Raw genomic sequence first — 20,851 nt, forward strand, 5'->3', positions numbered from 1 at the left:
AAATAAATAAATAAATAAAAATAAAATAATAAAATAATAATAAAAAAAACAGCCCATGTTGTAGTCATAGTTTTAAAGCTCTATTTGCTGGGGAAGGTTGCCATTGCACATCAATTTTCTCCAAATAAATGATTTGAGTTCAACAATATGCATTATAATCCATTATAACAGAGTAAGTAAGTAACTTGGGCTGACAAAAACTAACAATGGTGTTCATGATTGATTTACAGACAACAGTTTTTCTCTCTGATTCATTTTTGGTTCTGTACAAATTTCATTTCAGCTTCAGTATTTCATTTTCCCAGCTAATAATGTGACCAAATGTTAATTTGCCTGTTTGCCTGCCTGATTTTGATTAGATTTTCTTTTCATCAAATGCTGAACCAGTTGCCTTGCAGCACTAGAAGAAATATGTGGCATCATCTTTAAATGCTTTGAAGTGTGAAGATGACGCGTGAAACCTGATTAAGAAACTCCTGTATTTAATTCTGGAATAAAAGTACGAATTTTTTGGCTGGATTGAATTAAAATTTTTCCAAAAAAGGAGGACTAACAGAGATCAATTTAAAGCCCTCCTCCCGGTCAACCACCAGGCTGTACTGGATACAGCAGGCCGATTGTCCAGAGAGTAGAACAGGACATGGCTCTCCAGATAGGAAAACTGGGAGAGGTATATGTTAGTTCTGCTGGTGTACTGTACATGTCCAACCTTCACCACACAGAGCCATTAGAGCCCACATTAAAGACAAGAATCCGTTTTAGGTTGCACCTTGTCCACTTCTTAACCTAAACTTTGCTTTGCATGGGTGGCAGGGATCCTTCAGCAGCACGTAATTACTGCTGTAACTCAGGATAACACTGGAGCTTACACTGGAGATTGGCTACATACTAAAAGGCTGCTGCTGCTGCTGCTGCCAAGTAGCCACTATGAACAGTTCATAGAGAAGCTTACATTGGAGTGCTACTGAAGTTATTAAAGTTACTGCCACCCTGCAGCTTGTCCATTTATTTAAAGTCGAGAACCACAAGATGAAATACAACTTGTCCTGGACACATTTTTTATTTTAAATCAACATCTGAGTCTGAATTTATTTGAAACAGTACTGAAGTCCAAGGGTTTGGGTGGGGAATTCCCGTCAAGGTTGAAAACTTGTTAGACTCAGATGTTGTTGTTTGGCTGCAATATTCCTTGTTTTGAAAATTGCAAAGAAAAATTAATTTTATTTGTTGTTCTTATTTAACCAAACTGAAACCACATTCCAGCTGAAACCCCTCAAATTGTCTCATCCGTGTGCCCACATGCACATCAGAATCAGAAAATTAGAGGCTGAATGGTAACAATCGCATTCACTTGGAGGCCATTAGTACATGTGATGCCAAAACCCAGAGCTAAGACATCCAAAAATTCCTGGATGAAACGTTTTGGCACCGGCGCGTCCCTATTGTACAAGTGTGTCTCTGTTTGTGTCTGTGCATGCCTGTCTAAATTCACACTGAGCACTGAGCAGAATACAAACATCTGCAATGGGGAGTGCAGTCTGAAATGTAAACAATTAGAAATCAATCAGCCGCTCTCATAATGTGTGCATGCCTCCACACACCGAGGAGCAGATAGTGCAGAAGGTGAGGAGAGAAGAGTGTGGGGATGATAGGGGAGGAAGAGGAGGCAGGGGAGCAGAGGGGGGAGACTTCATCCATTAATCAAAGACACAGTTTTTGGATACTCTGAATGTGTAAGGCGACATGTGATAGCGTTGACCGCCAAAGGCAGAGTAATCACAAACACATGGATTCCCATCTTGTACAGCACCATATATGCACACGCAAATACAAATAAATATAGGATGACATGAGGGTGTGCTGTGCAACAGTAGCCAGTAACAGACACTCAGACACACACTCGCACATTTGTTATGTGGGTGTTGTGGTGAGGTCTTGTCCTTGGTGGTACTACCTCAGCAACACCACACCAGTGCCCGCAGTGTACTGGTGTTAGACCGCATCAAACAGAGAGAGATATTCACTGTGGCACTGTGAGGGCCAAGGCTTTACTGAACACATATGTTGATGGAACAAACATAGGAGTGAGAGAATGATCCCCTGTCCAAAGCCACGTGGCTTTACACAACATTCACCAACACTCAGCACTTTCTTCAAGCACACTGGAGCCAGTGCTCCAAACAGTGCTCACATGTGCCAAACAGCAGTCAGCCAGCCAGAGCGAACAAGTCGAGAAGGCAAAAGTCTTATTTTACTGCTTGGTCATTTAGCCCTTCCTCCTTTTTGTTTTCAATGAACAATAAACATTGCTTATGATGTAAAATGCAACCTGGTGTCCTGGCCTGTGTCGCAAAACAAATTTCAGTGGCATAGGTATATATTTGAGATTGCTGGCTTTGCAAAAACAAACACTGGCATTCATGGATAACTGGCGTTACAAAAGCATTCACTCACTCAGTGTTTGGATCTGACTTTTCCAACACAGCTACAGCATGAGCAGCTTCACTATCCGGCATTTTTGTAATAAACAACTCAGGCAATATTATTGCAGTGTGGACAGATCCAAAGAAGTTAATTAAAAGTCACACAATACCAAATATGAGCCAGAAAGCAACTGAAAAGATAGTGACAGTACACCTTGGGTAAGTGGGAACTATATTTACAAAAGACACCAGACAGCTACCTCTGGATTCAGCTGCCCCACAACCAGCAGAGCATCCAAGTTACTGGTCCCAGTCAAGACAAAGCTTACATATTGTAAAACTGGGGAAAAAAAAAAAACCCCAGAAAAAATGTAATTGTCATTTACGCATTACGTTTTTTCTTTGGTAAAAAGGGTACCCTGTCTAGTTCTTACACTGAGGTAGGCTGCTCCATGTTTACAGAAACACATTTTATCTCAATCACAGCATGACAACAAATAAGCATAGTATCCCTTTCAAAATATCCTGTGCTGGGATTTTTTTGTTTTTTGTGTTTGGTTAAAAAATAAAGTTGCGGCAATGTCCACTTCATCTGGAGAAGACACAATGTGTGTATTTAGTCAGTGTGCTTCCGTCCCCATAAAACATTTGCAAAGCTGATTAGTTTGGGAGTATTTGGAACCTATTTAGTTTATATCCACATCCTTCCTTGAAAACAGTCCAAACACCACACATTTACCTGCCAAAAAAAAAAATCTTATTTCCTTGCTTTCATGGGGGATTGCTATATTTTTAAGCACGTTAAAGCCACTAACTGTCAAGCGGTAGAAAACCATGAAACCCTGAGTAGAGCTGTAGATACTTGCAATCTCGGAGCTACTCTTTATAAGTTTGCTCAGTAGCACCACTTGTGGTCAAAAACTCCACAGGTTGCAAACTTACACGAAAGCTTTAGCTTTAAGTGGTGTTAACATCCATGGTGCAAAGCGAGTTGTTGGGGGGAGGGGGAATCTGAGCCTGGCCATCCTCTCTTTACTGCCAAAACTAACATGCCCATCCTTTTAATGAAGACAAATGAAGTGTTCAATTGTGCAAGGCCATTGCCCTTTCCACCTGGCGCAACATGCAAAACACAGCTGCCAAGTTAGTGTGCAGTTGAGCAATAGGCCTCTCTCGCTGCAAACCGCTGCCTTGGCCACTGTGCTCCCCCTGCTTGCCACCCTAACTGGCCCTTTGCCCCACTTGCCCAACCCCAATTACTCCGAACCCTTACACCCTGCCAAAAGGCAGAACCGTCTCGGCACTTGTTCACCCTGAAGGTTTTTAAAAGGGGGAAAAAAATGCCCCTTACTGTTGCTGCCTGAAGTGCAATTGAGCATGTAAAAACATTAAGGCCCGCGTTGCTTGGCATGTGATGAAGTGAGAGAGGCAGAGGGCAGAGAGACATCTAAGAAAACATGCAACGTCTGACTAAAAAGATGAGAGGGTGAGAAAATAAAACAACAGGGCAAGAGGGCAAAACAGTCATACCATGAAGCATGTAAAGACACGCAAAGTGGAAGTGTCCTCACACTGGGCCTCAGGTCATTACAGCAGAGTGGGACTAATGACCATCATTACCAGCACTTCACTGTCACAACCCATAATATTCTGGCTGTTCTTGGTGTCATTAACAAAAAATGTCACCCAGACGAGCAATCCTGACCCAAAGTGCAGCATAAACTGGTTTTACAGGGCAAACAAACTATTTATAACTTCTGTCCCCTTCTTTAAGTCTAAATCGCTTTTAGAATGAAATTAACACCAAATGAGGTCTTTCAATGCGAAAGCATTTGAGTTCACGCTTTTTTGAATATTAAAGCAGCACTAAAGAATATTTCTTACACTGGCAGGTGATAAAATGACAAGGTGAAACATGAATTTCACCTGTTGCTGTATTTCACAGCTACACTGAGCTTTTAACCTTATTTAGTTCATAATTTTGTTATTCCTTCTCAACATCCTGGTTTTGCAACTGTATGAAAAATTAACCCAGTCCAGCTCCAAACATCGACTGCCCCAGTGAACACAGTGGAACATTTAGTGACTAAACCTCTCTTAAGAGTTGGCAGACGCCAGACCAGAGCCAAAGAGAGACTAAATACTACACTGCAGAGTTATCAGGTGGCCAGTAACACAAGTCCAAATAAATAGTGCAATGTCTAGCAGATACATAGTCGCCAAATGTTTGACTCAGAGTGAATCTAGAGGTGAAGCTTTAAAGGGAAATACTATTTTGTTTCGATTCACTCTATCAGTTTAGGTTTGTGTGATGAAACGGTCGGATATACATGTTTTCATGCAGATGATCATCTTTCAACAAATGTTTTGTTGTTTAGCACAAAGGTATTTCACAACACTGATACCATACATGGAAGAGCTGCCATAAAGTGACTGACGTCAATCCTGCTGGTAGGTAACTGCTATCTCACAAATAAGACACACACACACACACACACACACACACTCATCCAGTGAGTGAAGGATCACTTTTCAGTAACCCACTTTAAAGCTGACTGTTGACAGGATCATCATATTTGCCGTCTAGACGGCAGCTGACTGGGGAGACAAACTGTGTAGTGTGTCTCTCCTTCTATCTCCTTTCTGTTCCTTTGTCCAAAGGCTGTTTCTCTCTCTCCTTGCCCAACTCTCCATTTCACATTCTAACAATGATTGGAGCTTTACAATACTTGCTGTCTGCCCCCCTTTATTGTCATTTCTTTCTGTTTTCTGTCAATCAGACTGAGGTCAAAGAGTAGCTGCCACCTGCATGTCGTGTTTGGAACAGAATCTTCTAAAGAGATTGAGTTTCAAACTCCACCTTAAGGTTTAAAGTTTCAGTTTTCCAGAGGTAAACAATTAACAGACCTGTGCTCGCGCTCTCTCCACAATTAAATAAGCCTGATAATTCGACAAACCAAAGTGTTTTCCCCCATTTCAAAACACATTTCTAAAGGTTATGACCCTCTCCCGATCTCCTTCTCTCTCTGCACCAGATCAAACTGAACATGCTGGAAAGCTTCATTCATGGCCAAAGAGAGCGGGAACAGTTGGAGCTAAATTTATGAGCGGCTTCTCTGTTTATCTTCACAGTCTTACTCATTCAGTGCTGTGAAAAGGAAAAGAATTTCTCAGACTCCACAGTCAACATTTCAGCCTTCAGACCCCCTGCACACTTTGATTCAGGAACTTCTCAACCCAATTAACTTGTTTAATAATCATTTCGACATGCTAGCGTTGGAGCTCTGCCATGGTCGCCACTGTAATAAATATGGATGAATTTAAGAAAGGTACGCTTGGCCTTAGTTGTTTGAGACAGCTCTATACAACCGAAGGCGCTCGTACACAGACTGCCAGGAAACATTCTTCCCACTGGAGAGAACAATTCATCTGTGGCCCTCTTGGGGGATTGGGGGAAAGGGTGCTGGGGAGGTCAGCCTTATTGCCCACCAGCTGACCCTGGCACATGCTCATGAAGTTAAACAAGAGAAAGAGAATACACTTTGAGATCTACATCCTGGGCTGCTTGCTAATTAAGCTGTGCTTGTCTTGGCTTCAAGTCAAGCTTAATATTGAACCAAGATCCGACATACTACAGTGCTAAAGGTGCATAGAGACTGAAACAAGCTGAGCACTAAGAGGAACCACAAGTGTGGCTCCTGGGAGTCTGAAACCTCCATATAAAGAGACATTAGCATTATTGATGTAGCAAAAGATGAGGCTGACAATCAATTTTTCTGTTTCAACATTAACGTGAATATGAGCCAACGCTTTTATATCGAGTCCAACTGCTGATATTTGTCTTCTGACCCTGCACATCCTGTCAAAGTCCGCATGGATTCTGTCATTCATCTTGATCTCTCTTTGTCATCACGACATCAGATTTCGGGGGTCAAACTGCAGATTTCTTTTATGTTTCTCACAAATCTGACAACAGTGAAGACTACAATGGATGCTGGCAATGCAAAGCCTGAAATAAAGTGGCATTTCTCCAAGCTTGACATCCTTGCCAATTAGCAGTTGTTTATGCCTATTCATTTTAGTGGCGATGACAAGAACCATCCCTCCTGTCTTCACGTCTGTAAATAATGAAGCTAAAACTAAAGCAATTCATTGTTTTTACAGGATGTCATGTGCTTGGAAACCAAGTGCTTCAAGTCTTTCTGCTAAGTGAAGATAAACTGACTATCTCATGGCAGTGACCTCAAACCAAATATATAGATAAATATACAGTATGCATTCAAACTATAAGAATGGTCAGTCTTGTGATTCATCTCTCGTCATCAAAAGTGTCATACAAATTCGCATGTGTTAACAGAAATATAGATACAACAGTTTGTGGTTTTCGGGGAAGTTATGTGGTTTCACAAATGCAGTTGATTGGTTTTCCCAGTACAATATTTTAACGAGCTGCAATAAGTTATTATGCAGTTATTAGTCAGACCACAAACAACATCTCATTTTTAAATGGCTGCTTGAGAACCGTTCAAATAAATCATGAATTATTTCGGGTTTTCTTTCAAACTGAAGAAATCTATCTCCTTCAGTTTCAACTGGCTCCTCACATCTTATTCATGGAAAGAAAGGAAATAAATTAATTTCTCCAAATGTGTCATGACTTATTCAATTTACGCTAAAATGAGATGTGCTGTCACTGTAGTGCACTTTATATCCACCTGCGTGTTGATGGCAAAACTCATGCAGCCAGGCTTATAAATGGCTGTGATGGCACAAATACAAGCATGGGAACGGATATATAAAAACCATTTCTGTAATGTCTGGTTTGAAACTCACTCAAAAAATAACAAATGCAAATTTATAAATTTGCTTGAGGTCAAGGCATCATAAATCATACTGCTGCTTGGTTTCAAGATGAAATCCAAGCACTCTAACCATTTGTGGTTTCCAACTGCAGGTTTTTTTTTTTATTATTATTGTGTATAATGGCATTTAAATTCGGAATTTTATTTGGTTTTATATGGTTTTTACAAAAAGTCTGTCTTTTGAATATAAAAGAGCAAGTAAAAAGCTATGCTAAACTAAATGTATTAAATAAATAAATAAATAAATCTGTGAAAGAGGTGATACCCTCCTCCAACTGCCCACTACCACCGACCTGAAAGGCTATCCTGCATGTGATCCTGCTTCAAATCTGATGTTAAGTTCAAGCAGATATGTTGTTTCAAAGGATCAGTGTATTTGTTCAGTGTTCAGAGGGTGTTAAGGGCAGAGGTTGATTTAGTCAAGTGTGAAAGCTTGTGAAAGGTCACACACAGTATGTGGGTCAGTGCATTTAAACCAGGGTACAGTCATTCCAAATGCACAGCACCCTCATAACAAGTAAAAAAAAGTGCAGCATTAAAATTCATTTCAAGCTCTTACTGATGCAACACTGTTCAAAAACCTTTGAAAATGCACCTGGATAGAAGCCGTTGCAACAGAATGCCAGCATTTCTGTGACAAAAGCGGCCCGGCCCTTTTTCCCACCCACCAAGACAAAATATCTGGGTGAGAGATCAGCTTAAAGGAACTGCTAGGTGCAGACTCATCAAAGGCGATGACAGAGTGAGTGTAATGCGATGCAAAAAAACCCGCCCCGCCGTGGAACGTGCAAAATGTGCATGTGCGTGTTACCATGAGTGTTAAGTGTTAGTGTTTGCATGTGCTGCCCTGTTTCACATCAAACTACACCAGGTCAGTCAGATTACCTAACCTCCACTCCCAATGTCCTACAATCATCATTCACTTGTATTTATTGTAATGTGTAATGGGGTTTATTTTCACTCCTCCGCCGTGATGTGTTATGTTAAGATAATGCAGCAGATTTACTGGCTAATTTAGTTTTATGACATCTTAATTATTATCATTATTATTATTTTTTTTTTTTTTTTAATGAAAGTAAGTAAGAAAAGAGTCCTTACCGGGTCTTCTGGTTTCTGGCTGCTGTCATGCAGAGGCTCTTCAGGGAGGTGATCTCGTCGAATTAGAGTGAATTCTCTGATGAACACTGCATCTCCGTCACTGGCCCACACGGCAACCTGAAAAATGAAGATACTGTGCTGTCACAAGACTCCTGAAATATTCTTTGATTATTACATTTAATAATTACATTCAAGTCTTCAGGTATTTCTCATTCTTCACACAACTTTTGTCATTACTAATGAGAACATGGTGAAAAAAGAGGCATGTCTGAAATATCTGGCTTTAAAAAAAAATAATAAATACTGAAGTCGTAAGAGGTAGGTATGTAACCTTGAACCACACATAACCTACGTGTGGTTCAAGTGGGACATTGGTTGATTGCGTGGGAAGTTAAGTACGGATTCTTTGGTACGAGGCTAAATTACAAAAAAATTAAGAAATAAGATATACTATACCAGAGTCCAGTGATCCAAGAACCAAGACCATGTCATTTTATTACTCTCCTCTGAAGCAACAGTAACGGTTGGAAATGTAAGAAAATAGTAAAAGCCTTTTTTTTTTTTTTTTTTTTTAATTTCCCAAAAACTGATTGTTTTCTTTCTTTTGATTTGTGTTCCAAACTGCACATCACTCCTGATGATGGGAATCATTGTGGGTTCTGGAGGAATTCACAGCACAAGATATCTGATATCTAAATACATGTTAACCCCCCTCTTCAGGGAGATGGATAGGGGGTGAGGGGCATCTCGGATAGGGCCCATTAGCAGCACAGCGGGGCCCACATTTTCCAGGATGCACATATTCACAGCACAGGGGTCCTCAGCTGCTCTCCGTGGGTCATAAACACCCTGTAACAACCCAGGTCAACTGCTGGCCTCCTGGGCCTGTGCCAAGGCAGTGCAACGCAGAGCAGGGGATGTGGGCTTGAGCTACGAGAGGGTCTTCGCAATGAAGGGGGTTGCATTTCTTTCATTGTGAAGGGGGCAAAGAAAACATTAAAGCGTTGCTAAGCAACTGCAGAACAACTTACACTACCTTTCTGTGGGAAAGACCCAGAATGGACTCTTAAACAAGACAAATCGAATCTGGTCTAAAGCCCTACAATCAGCACTGCTTAGCTGCGGTCACTTATGCTACAGGGGCATCTGTAACAACACATCACTGCCGTATAATTTGGGCAAAAGCCTCCTTGGATGACCAAGATCATGATGTATAGAATATTTCTGTTGGGTATGGGCCTGCAGATGTTGCAGCTGTTGGGTCACAAGATGAAAAACAATAAAATTTGTTTTGTTGTTTTTTTTATCTTGGAGCATTTATAATTAAACACGTGAAATGTGTCAGGAGTTGGTCAATGAAAAATGAGATGAATTTGGAAACGCTTTTTATACATGTGAGAAACTTGTAAAATACACAACGGGAAACTCTAAGATTGTCTCAACAGTTTGAAGACATCACACTGTGCACCCCAGATACTATAATTTTTAGTACATTTAGTATGGGAAGCAAAATAACTGATATGAGAAAGTTTTATGTTTTATCAAAATACAGCCAAGTATTGGTTGTCCGAATACAACATGATATCTCTGCTGACAGTGTTGCACTGAAGCATGTCTTCTCTGCCACCGATGCTGAAAATGAAAATGTTGCAAAACCACAAGCCAGGGGTAAAGCAAACACAAGTCAAGCGTAGGAACATTCAGAGAAACTTTTCCAATGTGTGTGTGCGTGTGTGTGTGTCAGCTAGGATGTACTGAAAACCACTTAAGTGACCAGATGTCCTTGCTCAAGGCTAAATGGGGGCCCATTTGAGATGCACACACCGATCGTGTCTTTCTCCAGAGATCTTTTTCCCCAGTCCTCAGAAATTATTTTCTCACACACTTTTAGCGTCTTAACACCAGACAAATCTGGCAACCATTTCCTCGTCAGTTTGGAGTCTGCATCCATCGTCCTTTGAGACGTGGTATATGCTGGAACCAGGCTGAGCCACTGGCTAATGGTTCATGACAGTTACCTCTCCCTTACTGGACTCTTAAAAGGGGGATCTATCAAAGTTGCTTCCCTAAGAAAACAAACTTGCTGTTCAGTACCAGTGTCAAGCATCCTTCACACCTCTGCTGGACTAAACCATTAAGAAATAGAAGGAGGACTCGATATTTCCAAAGAGAGCTTAAGGACTGGGTTATGCTAATATGCAAAGGAAGGAAAGATTGCATCTTCTGGCAACAGGTTTTTCCCCGTACAGGAAGATACAGGAAAATGTGTTAAAAAAAAAAAAACGTAGACATTTTAGACATTTGTCAGGTCCACAGGTGCTTGCCAATGTTGCTAAGAGTCTGCTAGATATAAACGGCTACTTTTACTGAAATGTTAGCCTATAAAGTTGCACTACCTAGAACAGTGGCCAAATCAAGTATTAACTGTATGTTTAATAAAGTTGAGTTTGAATTTCCTAAACACAACCATCCATCATATTTTAGTAATCCAAATGTGAAAATTAAGCATTTTAATTCGATGTGGAATTACATTTTTGACAAATGATAGTTTACATGATATGTTCATGAATGAGAGTTGTTTTAGTTGTAATGTAGACCTATGTGAATTATGGCCTAAAAGTGGGAACCTGCTTTCAGCCCACAGCATAGAGCCCTTTTCCACGATAGGATAAGATGAAGGCGGTAGAATTTCTGCAGGCATGCACTCACTCAGGCACTGTTTGAGCTAATTTGAAATGAACATGACAGAGGTTAAGAAAACAGGCACTTCTGGTTTGTAGGGGTGCCTGTGATTGAAAGGACCGACTCCAATGGGTATTCCAATCTCTAGAACTAACTATGTGAAGCTTAAAATCCAATGTTACAGAGCGTGTATGTGTGCGTCAATGTGACATAGGACAAGGGTGAAGACCAAACAGGGAACTAGGCCGCCGATTCATTAACCTCCAAGGCGGGTTATATTTCAAAGAGCACATCTCAGCCGGGGAAGAGGGGAGGAAGTGAACTCAGGGGCAAGTCGGGTCTTCAAAAGCGCATAATCAACAGTAATAACATCCTACCTGATATCATAATTGAGCTTTCCTATAACCTGGTGCCAGCTTCCACTGTTTGGGTGGAAACTGTGAAAAGTGAGTGACTTTTACTGTGCTACACTAGCCCAAAACCCAGACTTATGTTTTGCGCACTGCTGCTTTTGATTAATAAGATTCCCTCCAATGTTTAGATAAGGACACCCCTTTTTCAAGACTGGCTCCTGTCTGAATGAAACCTAAGAGGAAAAGATATTTTTGCTAATCCACTTTCAAGGGGATTTATGTGAGCTTTCACTTAACACATTTTGAAGGAGGAAACACTGTGGCCTTCTTTTGCTCTCTTGCTCCGCTCCTCTTTCACAAGCTCGGAAAAAGGGGGCACTTCCAATCCAAGGAAATTTGGATGCATCTTTCATTGGCCCCCCACACAGTCATCTGTTAGTGGATTTTTCAACTTGCCATTAAAAAACCATTGCGGTGATGCTCCTGTTTTAATATATGCTCATTACAAAGGTCACTACTGAAGATTTTGGGACTGACAAAGGTAAAAAGTCACACAGGCCATGACAGCATCTTGGCTCACCTCAGTTTAAAAAGTAGAAACTTCTCCTGGTTATAATTTTCACTTCAAGAATTCACACAGGATATGTGCAATGCAACAGTTCATGACTCAGCTCTCTGGGAAACTAAATAAAACCAAAACACCGCTTTCATCACATTCTCTGATTCCTGATGGATTATTTAGTTACCTAAATGTTCTTGTTCAGACAGCCTTTGAAGATGCACTTTGTCCCTGCGTTCACTGCCAGAGTTCTCTCAACTTGATTTACTGATGTGTCTCCGAAGTGCAGTCTATACTGCAAGCATGAAGAGAAGAGTGGCATGAAGCTCAACTCGTCTCCTCAGCTCTTACCTACTCCGCTCTTGAACCGTGCTAGGAATGAGAAACCCCAGGGGAGAGAAAAATGTCCATCTTTGATAGATGAAAATTTTTCCAGGAGCTGTCTTCACATCCCTTTGTGTTTACGCTCTGTTACTCTCATGATTTAATGTCTCATAATGATGCGTGGCACCCTCCAAATGATGCGTGAGCACCTCTTTGACATGGCCTTTTAAAGTCTCCATTACACAGCAAATTGTGCTTTTAATTTGAAATTAAACAGATGGAACTGAGAGGTCCAGCTGATGGATAATCATGGGGTGTGAGTATCACATTGGGAGAAACTTAATTCACAAGTCGACTGGATAAAGGTGTAAAAATATTTCAAAGGTGACTGATAATGTGTCAAAGCAAAACGGATTTAAACGAGACTCAAAATGAATCCTTGTAAGGATATTTATCTGCTGGGTGCATGTCTTATGCAGGGTCATGTGGGCCAGCAGCGGCAAAGAGAGGCAGGGAGACTGCAGATGGGTTGTCCATTCAAGATTTGAAATATGTACAACACAGACCATCAGTCACACATAATTTAGCATTGACAGTTCACTTCTTCAAGCTGCAGAAGAAAACAGTTGCAAACCTGAACTTTCATGTAATGAAAGGGGGAAAACAAATACGATATTTTGGTGCTTCGTGTCTTTATATGGATGTCGCTTCATGTTGCTTTATATGGATGATACAGGGAAGAAAGGGAAGCACAGAAAATCATTAGCAAAAAAGGTTTGATGAGGGCTACAGATGTTGATTTGATGTGCATAAAGTTCATATATGGTCATTACTGATGACTGACAGACGTCAGGAGGATAGTGTGATTCTATTGGGCCCGAGCACTTACAGGTGTCATAAAAATTTAAGACATAGATGATAAGAGTGCGGATGGAATCAGTGGACTCAGTAAACAAGACCACTGAGTACTTTGCTTGCAGCAGCAGCAGTCTTTTCACACCGCTCCAGGCACTCTATGACAGGCTGCACAGTCCAGTCTCAACAACAGACACAAGAAAAGGCATCTTCAGCTGTGAGGGGTTTACTCCTGTTTGTTAAAAGCCATGGCAGTGGAATTGACCATTTCACCTGAACATCACAGCCTCCTGTGTGACCTGTACAGGCGCAAATATGGTGAAGAAGTGGAAAAATATCCAAGTCGGATGAAGAGGAGCTCCAAAGACTGGTACCCTCCAGAGATGGCATTTGTGATAACCAGCCTGCAAATCATGAGCATGTTAAATGCCCACAAAAGTCAATGGACTGGTCTTGAAGGCAGACACGACAGCTGCCAGGAACTTGGGGGTCACATGGATAATATATTTGCTCGGTGATCTTCATGTCCATGAAAATAAAAAAAGAGGTGAGCACTACTATTCATTGTTTCATTATCTTAATTAATGTGGAAGGAAAAATGTAACTTGTCCTGTTTTAAATTGAACTGCATAATAATTTTATTTAAAATCTTTACAGTATTTAGCTAATGCCATTGTCTATGTGCCACACGTGCACTGTTTTTTCAGCACTAATGACTGAAAAATTAAAGCAAGTCTGCTGCATTCTTCTCTGTAAAAAAAAAATTGGCTTGAAGGAAATTCTGCTTTTGCCAGTGTGAAGGTTACAACAAGCAGAGGAGTGGTTCATGACGAATGGTGTGGAGGCACAGGCTAAGCAAAACAGAACAATAAAATTTCACAACAGCGCTCTTATCCAGCAAACCTTCATAAAGATGAAAGCAGGTCATGCCTCACATGTAAGCAAGGGCGACCTACTAAACTTCCGCTTTACTCATCAAGTGCAATTACACCTGGCTGGATATCAGCCTGCAATATAACATCACTGAGCAACGAAATGCAGAAACACTAACTAGACAAGTAGCTGGATGAGATGTGAGTGTTCATGTTTTCCTTTCTTTGTCTTCCCTTAGGTTCTCTTCATCTGGCAGAAAAGAATCAACAAGACATGGACTCCGCACACACGTACCCGTTACTGCCTGTCATAAAAGCTGCCTTGAATCCAGTGGTTACATCTGCAGTAAACATGGACATAGAGCATGGCGTTTAAATGAATAAACATGTAAATATGTAATATAGTTTTTAATACACAATATTTAATAAATATATTGTATGCGTTCATGGATAATGTGATCATTTTCAGCAAAATTCATTTATGTTGAAGAAGTATGTAGAGTGGGGAATAGGAGATGGATGAGTGAACACACAATCATGGAGTTGGAGATTTTACATTTTTATGCTACTATAAGCTACAATAGCTTAGAGCTCCATTCTTGATGTGCAGATGTGAGACTGTTTTACATTTTTTTATTTTCTCAACCTAACCCTCAATTACAGCGAAGGAACAATGCAGATGGTCACCAACACTGCGTTCCAGTATTATGTGGGAGTTATTTTTTGGGTTTTATCATCCACTAACTGCGGCCTATGGTTTCACTTTATTAGGGAACAGGATAATCCATCTGGAGACTTTGTCATTGATCATTTCATACTATAGTTGTCACCATCCATTTTACATCAACTATCCACTGGTTTTTGCGAGAATCACTTCTAACCGCAAAATATCAGCCTGTTACACAAACAGAGATCAAATCCTGTAATGCTCCCACAGCCTGTGCCTTTACAATAATTCACAGCTCTTCACTCCTGAGCTGACCACAAGCTGACTGCATTTCAAGCACTTGACCAGTCTGAATGCACAACAATAGCAGGTAGCATATTTTCTGCTAAGTAAACAGGTTAGTCCACCTGCTGAGCTTGTGTCAGGTCACATGGGTCCCTGAAGGAGTTTTTATTTTAATGGGGGCTAATAATTTTGTGTGATAGTCCAATGAAAACTGTTCCCAACCAAAAGTCCAAGCAGATGGAGGTTTGAAATCCCCCACACTGTTGTATCCCATTAGCCAGCATGGAGACGTCTTACTGTAAAAATAGCTTCACCACAAACATTAATCTCTGCAACAGACGTCATGTGGCTTTTTTTTCCACTCAGGTAACGACCGCTATTATATTTAATGTGGAGGCTTTTAATGAGGTCGTCAAAAGACTTCTGACAGCTCAGTGAAAAGCTGGAGCTCTGTGACAATGCCAGCACCAGAACATATTGTTAGACCGCAGAATCAAGTTGGGTTTCTTTTTCACAATACAATACATATTCTACAGCCAGTATCGTGATGATTCAGCGGTGAGAAGTTGGTGGGACAACCGGCCCCCTAAGGAAATGGATAGCACCAAATGAAACACTCAAGCTATTTGAGTATTTTACATACGTTTGAGTGAAAAACTTACATGAGGCTGCTGTTTGCTCTGGTGGTCTGTCAGCAATGTCAATAAAATGAATTCATAATATGTCAAATGTGAATGCAAAGATTTGTTGTGTTTTTGTTCGTCTGTGTTCTGCTCCTGGCCAGAAAAACAAGATTAAACACAGATTTTATTTAAGATTATACACTGCCTACTTGTCTTCCACCCATAGTACTCAAATCTGGTTCCTATCTCTCCAGGTGGTGAGCCCACAGAGGCCTCATGTATTTTTTGTCTGGCAACCAGATGCTTGCTCTCCAAGTGGAAAAAAAAAAAATCAGGATTGTATAGATTAATCTTAGTCTCAGCACTCCCTTGGGACCAATAAGCTGTGGAAGTCTCTCCCATGGGGCTTTTACGCCCCAATCGCACAGTTTAAAAAAATGCCCAGGACACATAAACCTTCCAGCACATAAAATTTGTGATTCCCAGAGGGGAAGTACCCTGCTGCCACCTCAGGACCTAGGACAAACACCAGAAAAAGGATAGCTGGACAGATGACTGACTGCTGTTGTGTTTCTTTTGTCAAAACAAGGTTAAAGCAGGCTTGCTGAAAGATTCAGCCAAGTGCTATGATAAGAGTGTGAGTAAGGAGTGATACTCCTGACCCTTTGGGTATTTCAATATATACAGTACCGGCTGCAGGAAACACTGACAGAGCTTTATGGGTTCCCACGGCGATGGCTGAGGGCAGGGCGCATGAACGAAGATCACATCCGGACGCATCTTCGGTCATGTGCTCATACATGCCAGCACTTCCTGCAACAGACCCAGCTCTGCACCAAGCACAGGGGGATGGTCGCTCAACAAGAGTAAAGCTGTTACAGAGCAGGAATGAAGCTGAGGAGATAATAATAAAATGAAAATGCACTGATGTACATGTGGAATAGAGTAGCTAAAGAGCAATTAAACATTACAGCTGAAAAACACTCACATTATTGGTTCCTGAATCATCGGATTTGTTTTTTATTATCCCCCTGTGGTCAAACTTTGCTCGGCCAAGGTCTCCATCCAATGAGCAAAAAATAAGAAGCAGCTGAAAGACTTCAGCTGGATTCAGCTTTTACATAATAACTCTACTTTCGGACATCCACCCAGTTTGCATCTTCCATCACACCCACTTAAAGAAAGAAAAAAGTCACTTCTTTTCCGAACTGCTGCGTCAGCCCATGATGGATGGCCTTGGCCCTTTGTTACAGCTGATTCCAGCTTGTAGCAGGAGGGAGGGTTATGTAAGAGTGTGAAATTCAAGCATGTGAGGTTGGACAATTATGACCACATCACGTTTTCATGGGTAATGAAACCAAAGCTATGGTTTTCATCCATCTTCTCCTCCTTTGGCTCACTGACCTGAAGCTCAAAAGAAGACCAACCAAATCCATCATTTACTTTCCCTCTAAATCGTAATAATTGCAACGAGGGAGAACTGAGAGGTGGACTCTTGAAACAATTTGGGCTTTTTAAAACCTCATCTGTGAGATTTGAGAAAATAAACGGTTTTAAAACACATTAAATCGAATACTCTGCTGGTGCAAAAAGATTTGATTACACTCAGTTTTAACATGGCACCTTGTTGTGTATCATAAATGTAGTTTGTAAATTTGTTTGAGAAGCACTCATACCTACCAAAGTCACTGTGCAGATGAAATATAACAGACTCAAAGAAACAAAAGGAGAATTTTTCTTTCAAGTCTCTTTAAGTTTTATTTATTTATTTATTTTCCAATTTTAGAAATGGACTCCCTGTATTGAGATGCAACTGCATATTCTGAGGAAAATGTAAATTCAGACAAGCATAATCGCACATAACATAATCAAAACACCTATTTTCAGTTCATTATCTATACCATACGCACACGGCCATGAGAGCATCGCTGAAAACTATCCCGCTTAGTGAAAGTGAATGCTACATACTATCACATTAACAGTGGCGGCAGTCCAACGCTCAGACATAGACTGAGAGGAGTCTGCAGCAGCTGTGTGACAGTTCTCCCTCACAGTTTTTCATTAGTCTAATCGATTAACTGGCACATCTGCAGCTCGTGTCCAGCGGTGTTAAGTAACCGTGGCCGCTGATGTCTATCAGAAACAAAGTTCTGTGTGTTGGCGAGTGTGTGAATACAGGGCCACCCGCCCTGACAACAGCAGCTACAAAGATTAATGGTGTTGTTGCGTCTTTAAGAGAGCCATAACTAAGTGGTGAATTTCAATTCATTGTGTCAGTCTCAACGCAATACTACTCACATACACACACACAAAACATCTGTCCTCCTTCATCATATCACTTCATAGGATTGGCAGCTGGGTGGCACAATTACAACAATGTTCCACATGCAGCGGGCCAATGAGTTCACTGTTGAGTACATGTGAGCTCCTGCATGGCTGATTCAAAACACCAGGGTAATTTCACACAGAAAGGTGACTGTCACTGGATGATTGATGATAACAGTTTATATGGGTTTTTGCAGTGGAGTCCCAGAAATGCTCTTTTAACTTTCTGTTCACGCTTTAGTCCTTAACTTCTCAGCAAGAGCATGATTTTATTTTATTTTATTTTTTTAAATGATGGAGGCATATTAGAGTTTATTCGATCATACATATAAGTAACACACTTCAGTTCATCAGATCTGAAAAATGTTTTGGAGCCAAACTTCACTTGGTGTACAGGAACTAATAAGCTATCAAGAAATGAGTGGGAGCATTGATGTCTGACATTCCTCCCCAAGCTCATTTGATGAACAAGTTCATACTGACCTGGAAGCTAAAATTACTGTATCCGTCTTCAAAATATAAAAATGAAATGTTATCTCATAAGACGGTATCATTCCTATGTTTGATATGCATTGGCGTACAAAATATGGAAAAAAAAAAGAAAGAAAGAAAAAAAGATGGATTGGCCAATATGTCAGAAGATGTGTCTGAGAGGCCAAAAATCAAGTAGCACTCTCAGCTCTGGACATTTTCTCCTGCTCTATCAATTTATTTAATGTAACATCCCGTTGTAAATCTCTGCAGAACTGGAACCAAACATGGATCTGTCCATGAAATACACATTGGCTTTCGGTGCCAGACCTCCCAGCATGCCTATGCAGTAAGTACTGTTTTCTATTAAATAGATTACGAACAAGCCTGGCCAGTCATTGGCCTTAATGCCACGTTAATTAAATATTTCTATTTTCAACAAATGACTGAAAATGATGCTTTTTCTCATATGGGAAAAAGCAAGGAAAGACCCTATTCTCATAGCATAGCGAAGGCCAACACGTTTGCTCTTCAGAGTTTCCTAAACCGGTTTTTGCCGACATCAACATGCACCATCATAGCCTTGCCCCTCTCTCGAAGCACCATCTGTGGTTACTGACGAATCATGGTTGCATTCCTGCTCCCAAATTAAGCCTCTCATTTGTGGAGTTGCCTGACCATCGAACACTCTTTATTTCCATATTCTGTGGCATTTTCAAGCCCTGACCTCATCTGGCTGACAACGGGGCAAATAATGAATTGCTGCTCTGCCTGTAGCATGGCAACTTGGAGTATCCAGCAGTCCCCTCCATAAGCCGCACTCCACTCCTCAGATGTGCTCTGCAACACTGGGAAGCTGCGCAGTGGGCAGAGTGGAAAGAATTCTCAATGTTTACCAGTGAGTGACTTTTCTGTACATTATTTAGACCTGCGCTTACGTTCAATGGCTTTCTGTTTAGAGTATGCGGCAACAGTGGCAACATCCTTAACACCGTGGAGCGATAGGTTGGTCACTGTGTATGTCCTATTAACTGAATAAAATTAATTCCGCTAGCTCAATTTGAAACTGGATTATAAATAACGGAAGGCAAACTGCCATTTCATAGCCCAAAGGGATTTTCTGATAATATGTGGCTAAAGCATTAAGGCTAATAGACCTATAATAAATGTTTTTCTTCTGTTAAATGTTTCCCTTTCGTTTAATTTGTGTATGGCGTATAAAAATATATATTTAAAGTGTATTTTATTAATTCAGGTTTTTTGGGGGGTGGGTAAACATCATACACAGTGAAGCATATATATAAATCTCGTGAACTTTCTCACATATAAGCTGGTATTTTTTCCTACTGAATGTGATCTGATTGCATCTTCTTTCACTCTAAGATATTTTACTTCCTGTGCTATAAACTAAACCCTTAATCATCTTTCCAATATTTAACAATGATGAGTGAGATATCATCGTCCAACGACAGTTGATACAATACGGAGTCAGAATCCAGCCTGTTGACAAGCATCCAGTTTGACAATGAGCGAGATTTATGAAAAAGAGTCAGGCAGCCACACAGCTTTATAATTGTCTGAAAGAATGCATGTTTCCATCTTTGTGCATGCAGACTTTTAGCCAGAGTGACAAGGACAGAGGTTTATGCGTCTGGCCTCAGGTGTAAGGAGACAGACAGAGATAAATGCAGATCTGCGTAATCCTATCCACAGATTTTGACAGTTTGCCTGTGTGCATCGTGCAGACCTCCAGAAAAGGGTTTAATCAGCCACCTCATCATTCTCCCTAACTACGGAAAAGATTTGAACTTTTTTTATGGCAAATTAAAATTGCTCTTTTTTACTCTGAGCAAATATATATATAAATATTTCTGACAGATTCTGTCAACACACCTAGAATATAAAAAAAGAAAACAATAATATCAATTGGTATTGCTTTACACTGGCAACAACTGGTATTTTTTTAGATGACAAATTTAATTTATTTTATGATTAATTTGTAATAGATTCTGTCCACCATTGAGCCATTTCACTGTCAACAATGTTAATGCTGTGACAATTGTGTTTAATCTGTATTCAGAAGTATTTGGAGCAGCCAACAAGAAAATGTTGTGTGTCTGCTAACAGTCAAATTGTCCTGCCATCCCTGACCAAATGTTGACAATAACTTGATTCACTTTTAGAAGGGCTTAAAAGTCTCTGTCTGGCAGACCCTCCCACACATCCCCACTTGACTCGACATTCTCCTGCAGCCAAACAAACCACAACATCATCATCAGTCTGACAGATGAGCTGAGGAAGCCCAGCGATTTGTCCAGGGTCCTCTAAATATGACAGTCACCCTGGGGGACTGTTTCTCAGACTCACACCAAAGATCAGAGTCAATAATGTATTCCCAATCAGTCTACAATGGCACCATCAGCGTAATGTGACAACCTACTGTTGTTCATCC

The 20,851-nt window shown here is 40.7% G+C and overlaps 1 protein-coding gene across 2 annotated transcripts in view; it reads right to left on the reverse strand.

The window, feature by feature from the left end:
* Nucleotides 1-20,851, reverse strand: part of adamtsl3 (ADAMTS-like 3) — a 74,559-nt gene that overhangs the window by 34,212 nt on the left and 19,496 nt on the right. For both annotated transcript variants that reach the window (XR_003842149.1, XM_029526652.1), the window contains exon 2: nt 8,384-8,500. Coding sequence is in view for 1 of the 2 variants with exons in the window: in XM_029526652.1 (XP_029382512.1) it covers nt 8,384-8,500 (117 nt within the window). In the remaining variant the exon portion in view is untranslated. The remainder of the gene's footprint in view (nt 1-8,383; nt 8,501-20,851) is intronic.

This window comes from Echeneis naucrates, chromosome 18, assembly GCF_900963305.1.
Source record: "Echeneis naucrates chromosome 18, fEcheNa1.1, whole genome shotgun sequence".
In the NCBI taxonomy this organism is placed as follows: Eukaryota; Metazoa; Chordata; class Actinopteri; order Carangiformes; family Echeneidae; genus Echeneis; species Echeneis naucrates.